General features: G+C 42.9%; 1 protein-coding gene across 1 annotated transcript in view; it reads left to right on the plus strand.

Annotated features, from left to right (window-relative positions):
• The window catches only part of CUZD1 (CUB and zona pellucida like domains 1), a 161,927-nt gene that overhangs the window by 73,227 nt on the left and 80,970 nt on the right, over positions 1 to 7,730 (plus strand). The window contains 2 exon segments of the mRNA XM_019502173.1: positions 4,744 to 4,842; positions 6,651 to 6,758. Of these exon segments, the coding sequence (XP_019357718.1) occupies positions 4,744 to 4,842; positions 6,651 to 6,758 (207 nt within the window).

Below are 7,730 nucleotides of genomic sequence, written 5' to 3' on the forward strand. Positions count from 1 at the left end.
TCATAGTGCTGGTGTTTTTGTCCAGTCCAGATTTAAATTTCTCTAGCCATGCACTCTCCCAAATGACTACTGTGTATATATTATGTATGTTTTGGAGTTATAGTTTTACCAGCCCACTTCTTTACAAAGCCACAGGACTCTATGATTTTTGAGTTACAGGACTCTTTAGACCTGCAAGTATAACAATGATGAGCTGGGGTTCTTACATTAGGTTTTCAGAAAGATTGACCTAAAACACTTCCACTTTTGTTCCTTAAGCATTTAGCTCTGCACCAATGATGTTAATAACAAAAACCATCCACATTCACTTAATAACAGTAATTAGCTAGTGCCTTGGGAATATACTTGTGTCTCACTAGAATTTAAGAGCTAGTGCATTCATTCATTTTTCCACAAAGCCTAAAACCCAATTTTTTTCACCAGCCCTTTAGTTCTAGCTTTTAAAACTCAATGTTAGTCCCCTTTAATTAATTTATTTCTTTAACCTCCTGACAGCCTCCAAGCATAGCACAACACCAGAACCACAAACCTCCTTTACATCCACTTCAGCTCCACAGATGAGTGTAGCAATCTCAACTCTAGAGTTACTGACTACAACTTACAAAGGTAACAAAATATAATGTAAACATAACCTAAAAGGCATGTTGGAATATTATATGCAGTTAAATTACAGGAAACATGGATAACTAAATTCATTCTGTTAAGTGTTCTAAAGTACTGAAGCTGCTATCCAAAAAGTACAACATTAACCATTCTGATATGTTTTGTGCTACAAATTGAAGATGTTTTTATTGCTCAGAAAAAAAATAAATACAATGGCTATATTTTTATGGTGATTAATCCTTTTCTGAAAACCTGTTATACAATTTATTCTGGCAGAAATTGTCACTGGCTTAATTATCTTGATCTTTGAAATCTCAGGGCTGCCAGGCATTATGGAATAACACGCATAAAATCATGCACCTAAATGGGAATCCAGTCAGAACTGCATGTTCTTATTATATATAATTCATCAGAGCCTGCTTGGTAAATGATCGTTTAGTGTCCCATAGGATACAACCTGCTTAAAATGTAGAAAAATGAATTAAAAAAAGGAATAATGACAATCTATTGTGGAAGCATTTAATAGGAGAAGTTTAGGGCTGGATTTATTCAGGTTAGCCAAATAAATGAGTCAGATGGCTATCACTACTGAAACTGCATACATACATGCTGCTGTCTTTAGGTGTATTAATCTCCATGGTAATGGATTCTTTTTCTTTAAATGACTACGTTTGTTGTTATAAACTCAGTCATTAAGAACCATTCTCATCAATAAATTAAGCGACTGTGGCATTGATGCCTACACAGTTGGATGGGTAAAAAACTGACTGATGGGCGTGTGGCAGGGCACTGTGTATGCCTGCCACTTTAAGGCCCTGCAGCTGGCCTAATGAGGGCAGCCTTTTTAGGTTCAGAGCTGCCCATATAAACAAGGTAGTTTGGCTGCTGGAGGTCAGGCAACAACATTGCCTGGCCAGAGGGCTGCAGAGTTTGATCTGGAGGTAAGGGAAGAGCTGTAAGGGATGGTAGGAGGCTCCTGGTCCTGGGCATGACCTAAAACTGCACCCTGCCAGGAGTGGGTGGCCTGGTGGGGCTCCCAGTGGCACGGGAGCCCCCAGGAAATGCCAGGCCAGTGATCACCCTGGTGAAAGGCGGGTCAGGGCACCTTAACCCCTAGCCCTCACCTTCAGGTGGGTTGCGTTCCATCAGAGGTAGTTGTGGGGGTGCAAACCCCAAGGAGGAGAGTGAAGAGTTGGAGGCCAGGTATGGCCGAGGCTGCCTGAGCCCTGCGGGGGTTTGAGACCCCGTGCTGGGGAGTTGGGGCCAGGCACAGCTATGGCCACTTGAGCCCCCAGAGGAAGGAAGCCCCGAGACCCTGAGTAAAGGGGGTGTGATGAACAGTGAGAAGCCCCCAGTGTGAGGGAAGAACAGAGAGTGAGAGAGCTGAGTCCTGACCCTAGTAAGTCCTCCAACGTGGGGAGGCGGAGTTTGGGTCATATATAACGTCTGAGCCCCAGTTGTGAGGGGGCAGCGTGAGAACTGAGGGGGCAACAATGAGAAACCCCAGTAGAAGCCCCAGTATGAGGGGCAGAGGGGTGGAGTCCAGTGAGGGAAGAATGGGGGCTCAGCCAGAGAGCGAGAGAGCTGAGTCCTGACCCCAGTAAGTCCTCCAATGCTGGGAGGCAGAGTTTGGGTCAAATATAACATCCATAGGAGTACCACGACCTGCTGCCCGGGGGGGAGTGAGAGTCCCCTGTGAGACCCTGAAGCACCAGTCGTGGTGTGAGGTACCCCAGCTCCCCACGTCCATGAAGGAGGACCCAGAGAGGGGGATCCCGGGAAAAGAGTATGGGTCATACCTTGAGGCCTGCCAGAGCTTCCCCTGACTGGCCCAGGTGGGGGCCAGGACCAGGAGGGTCAGAAGGGCAAGGAGGCCCACTGAGAGGGACACCCAAGACCCAGGGCCCTGGGCTCCCGGTTGGCCTGGGGATGGGCCAGGGCTAGAGGAGCCGAAGGTCCCAGTGAGGGGACCGCACCAGAAGGGGAACCAGTGGCAGGGAGATATATGGCCTGGTATGTCGGTGGCAGAGTCTGCCTGATACTCCCCCCTCTATGAGACTTTGGTCAGGCTGCAAATTGGAGTACTACGTTCAGTACTGGGCGCCGCACTTTAAAAAGGATGTGGTCAGCTTGGAGAGAGTTCAGAGGAGGGCCACCCGCTTGGTGAGAGGGCAGCCGGACAGGCCCTATGAGGAGAGACTGAGGGACCTGAACCTGTTCAGCCTCAGCAAGAGGAGGCTGAGGGGGGACCTGGTGGCTGCCTACAAACTCATCAGGGGAGATCATCAGCAAATAGGAAGAGCCCTATTTTCCCCAGCACCACCTGGGGTGATGAGGATCAATGGTAATAAGCTGATGGAGAATAGGTTCAGGTTAGAGATCAGAAGGCAATATTTTACAGTCAGGGTGGCCAGAAGCTGGAACCAACTTCCCAGGGAAGTGGTCCTTGCCCCTACCTTGCGGAAATTCAAGAGGAGGTTGGATGATCACCTGGCTGGGGTCTTGTGAACCCAGCATTCATTCCTGCCTGTGGCAGGGGGTCAGGCTAGATGATCTGTTCAGGTCCCTAGCTACTATGAAGCTGTGAAACTATGAAACCACGAGGGGAGAATGTGTGTTTAGATTTTTTTTTTCTTCACATTAGCAGATATAACCCAGATACCCTCTGACTCAAGATTTCTAAATAATTTGAGACATTTAGGGTGTCTTTACATGTGCTCCAGGAGACCGGGGGATGACGCTTTAATTAAAGCGGCTCTGAGAACTGCTTTAATTAAAGAGCCTGCAGCATTTTTGTGTATTCAGTGTCCTGCGCATAGAAATGGTGGCGGGGGTACTTTAACTGAAGTTCATTCACTTTAGTTAAAGTGCCATTTTGAAGCATGGGGATGCCGAATACTTGAGACGCAGAGGCTGCTGGAGCGCACTAATTAGCACACTCCAGAAGACTTGATTAATTACAGACTCATAATTACAGCACGTCGGAGCAGCGTCACCACACATCTATAGGCAACCCTTACTTTACAATAGTCATGATGTTTCAGACATCACAAGTGTCATGATGTTTTTGACCAACTTAGTTTCTTTACTTCTCCCATTAATGGATCCTCCAAAACTTCCCATATGGACACTGTGTCATCTAGTAAGGCTACAGACAGATGCAAACCCAGAAATAACTGTAAGACTCACAACCCACTTCCTTATGGAACCATTCCAGTCCATGGTATTTCAGGCACATGCCTCTCTTGAGCAGGAGAGAGGCAGGCCAATTTGTTGTGTTTATGATGTTTGGTGTTGGGAAAGGTAACACTAGGAAACTTGCTTCTGCTCTCACCCCTGGAACACTCAGTCCTATGCTCATTGTGCCAATTTTTAAAAAATCCTCACTTTTTATAATTATAAAAGTAGTTTGTATTTACCTTGAAAATGCAATTTAGAGCTACCACACCAGAAATTAAGGTCCAGTACTTTAAACCATATTTCCACAAACTATAAATTAAGAAAAATCATTGGGTAAATGAATGAAACCAAACTAATTCTAATGAGTGCCCTAAAGAAGCAAAATGACTGCACAAAAATGTATTCTTAAAACCTGTATATAGGTTTTGCATCATAAATAAAACATGGTAGAAAAAAATGTTAGCTCATTGCTCAGGAAAAAGGACCTGCGTAACATATTTTAATAGCTTATTAATATTTTTTGCCCACTAATTTATAGGATGGGTTCAGGCATAAATTGTACAGCAGAAAGAGCTACTGTCCTATGTTTTCTTGATTTTTTAAAATATCAGACCAGCTGGAGATTATGGAATAATTTGCATTGAACTATGTACCTCAACCACTTATCATGCCCATAAAGTAATAGCAGTCAGCTTTAGATAGTTAAATACCTGGTCCTTCAGAAAAGAAATTAATCAGTGACAAAAGCAAGGCACCTGCCTGCACTTACAGTTACAGTACTATTTAGCTCTGAGTAACAGGAGGCAATTCTAACCCAAAACATGAGATGTTAAGAGCTAATGCACTTAAATAACTTTTCCTCCAAACTTGATTTCAAACCATTTCAACAATACCCAAACTCTAGTTACTATTCCTAATTTCTAGTTTTCCGTAATAATTTATTTTTCCAATCCTCTAAAGGCACAGCAGACAACACAGATACCTTCTCTGCTTCCATCTCCATCATGGAGGAAAGTAGAACCACCTCTACTCCAGGATTACTGACTTCTGCTTACAGAAGTAAGAAACCATCAGATTGTAAATGTAATTTAGCAAACATGCTAGAATAATCTATGCAAATGAATTACAGGAGGAAGGAAAGATCAGAAATCACCCTGTTAATCCTTTTAAAGTGGCAACTTTCTGACATAAATGTGAAGAAAGAGTCAGCTTTATTTTCAAAATGGCATCTTGTCATTCTTATGTTCTTACAGAACATTTGTATAATCATGAATATAAGTAAATGATGGTAAAATATTTTCAGATGCTGCTTCAGTTTGCTTCCTGAATGACAAAAGACTGAACTCAGCAAGTCTAGTGATGCTTCCAGAGCACTATACATTAGTGCTATGCTACACAGTGGATGTATCTACATGAGACGCTTACTGTGCATTAGCCTAATAACACTGCACAGTAGCGTGTCATGGCAAAAACCATGTTAATAGCCTATTGTACAGTGTTATTAGGCTAATGCACAGTAAGCATCACTAAATAACCGTTCACCAGCGTTACTGTGCAGTAACTCTGGGCACTGTGCATTTAGTTAGTACTTTATTAAGTCCTAACTAAACTAAATGCACAGTATCTAAGGTGCATTAATGAACACGTAGCGAGTGGGGGATATGTTCATACTAAGGGTAAAGATCTTGAACTGCTTTAAGACTAAACTGCGCAAGTTTATGGAAGGGAAAGCATGATAGAATAGGACAGGGGTTTTCAACCTTTTTTGGCTGGTGTACCCGCGGCAGCCGGCTGAGAAGCAGGGAGTCTGGCTGGTCGATGAGCATTGTGGGGGGGGAGGGAGGAGTCCCCAGGTGGCTGATCAACAAGCCGGGGGGGGCGGTCCCCTGCACACAGCAGTGAAACCAGAAGCACCAGCCGCAAAAACAGAAGTGCCCCTGTGTAGTTTCTCCACACTGCTGCTGCGTACCCTCTGGGGGCTTGCCAAGTACCTCCAGGGGTATGAATACCCCTGGTTGACAACCCCTGAAATAGGGAATTCTGGGTCAATAGTCAGGCTTTGATATGTGGAGTGACATATTTGTAGTCCCCAGGTTGAGGTTTAAAAGTACCACCTGCTATGCAGAAGATATCTGGTCATCCCCTGCCTCAGGGCTTTTGTTGGTGGCCAGTTGGGGTCAGGCAGGAATTTCGTTTCCCCTCAGTGAATGCACTGGCAAGTTTTTCAGTTTCTTCAGACACAATGGGACTTTGACCACAGCTAAGGTTGGGGATTTGACTAACGTGTGCTGATGATTCTTCCTGTTTTTAGCAAACCTAATGGTTCCTGTTTTAGAAAGCCTGAATCTTAGAGCCATACCAACCACCGAACTTGGGGTCAGGAAGGAATTCATCCTATAGGTTGGACTGACACAGGTTGCAGGGGCTTTTTTATTCCATAGAGCCTTTCTGTAGGCTCTTCTAAGCATATATTAATGAATCACTTCCCTGGCATTGCAGTGGCAGTCCCCCTGTCTCCCCTGCTTTTGTCTGTGACATGTTATAGGTGTTCTTGGGTGTTGCGCCCTGTATTTTTGTATGAGAATTTTAAGTAGTAATTTTTCATCTTCTTTTGGTTAGGAACTGCCTAAGGACACAGGGAACTGGACCCAAAAGCCCAGTGAGCCCCTTCCAGTTCTGTGTTCTCTCCTTCTGCGCCACTTTTCCACCATGGGAGGTATAGTGAGCAACACAGGGACAGCATTCTTTGTACAAACTCACTTCTGCACAGAACCTAAAACCTCAATCTTTACACCAGTGCTCTAATTGTAATTTTTCAAACTGATTGCTCATTCTCTCTAATAATTTCTTTCTTCAAATTCTGACAGCCTCAGTGAATGATACAAGGCAACCAGATCATTTCATGTCCTTCACCTCCCTGCAACAGGACAGTCAAACAACCTCTACTTCAGAATCACAAACCATAACTCATGAAGGTAATTGAGAACTCAGTGCAAATATATGTAAAAAACAAAAGACTCCTGGGATAATTTAGGCAATTTTATTTCAGGAAATACACAGGACAGGACCAAATTCATTCTTTTAAGTATTCAAAAAGGTATCCATAGGTAGCAAAACTATTATCAAGAATGCACATTTTTTAATACTTATTTTTAAATTTTGCACAACATAGAAAAATCATTGTCTAGAAAAACCAATGCAAAAGACTTTCTTTTGTACTTCTTGTACTTTTCTACAAGCCAGTTTATAGATTAGGCTCAGGCATAAATTATGGAGAAAGAGCTACTGTCCTGAATTATCTTGATCTCCAAAACATCAGGGTGCCGAGGCATTGCTAAACAATTTCCACATAATTGTGCAACTAACGGGTATCTAGTTACCAAAACTATGCTCAAAAATATTTATAAATGCCAATGGCCTGATGAACTTAAACTTGGAGGATAAGTGCAAGTTTGCTAAATTGTCATGGTGCTGAAGTCATTATATAAATAAGATGACATAAGTGACATGTGCAATTGTTTGTAGCTATCATCTCTGTATGTTGTCACATGCCCTCAAATTTTTGTCATTAAATATATAGAACATCCAACCAAAAATCATTATTTGCATAGCCTTCATTAGGAGTGCTAGTATATAGTCTACACATGCACTTTAATGCACAGTATCCTATTTTATTGCACATTCAAGCATCACGTAAAAAAAAAGTGCAATTACGCCAATATACAGTAAAATAGGCTACTGAGCATTAAGCGTCACATTAAAAATGTGCTTTTTCACTACTGCACATTAGGGCAGCTTAATGCACATTTATTTAGTACCTCACATTGGAGGTACTAAATTTAATGTACATTAATGAACTTTTCTTAATGCACATGTAGACATGCCCCATCACATGTACATTGTTGTACAGTACAGCTAGGTTCTTCAAGACTTATGAGAGTGTTATT

The sequence above is a fragment of the Gavialis gangeticus genome, unplaced genomic scaffold (assembly GCF_001723915.1).
Source record: "Gavialis gangeticus isolate Ggan-Ray unplaced genomic scaffold, GavGan_comp1, whole genome shotgun sequence".
Lineage (NCBI taxonomy): Eukaryota > Metazoa > Chordata > Crocodylia > Gavialidae > Gavialis > Gavialis gangeticus.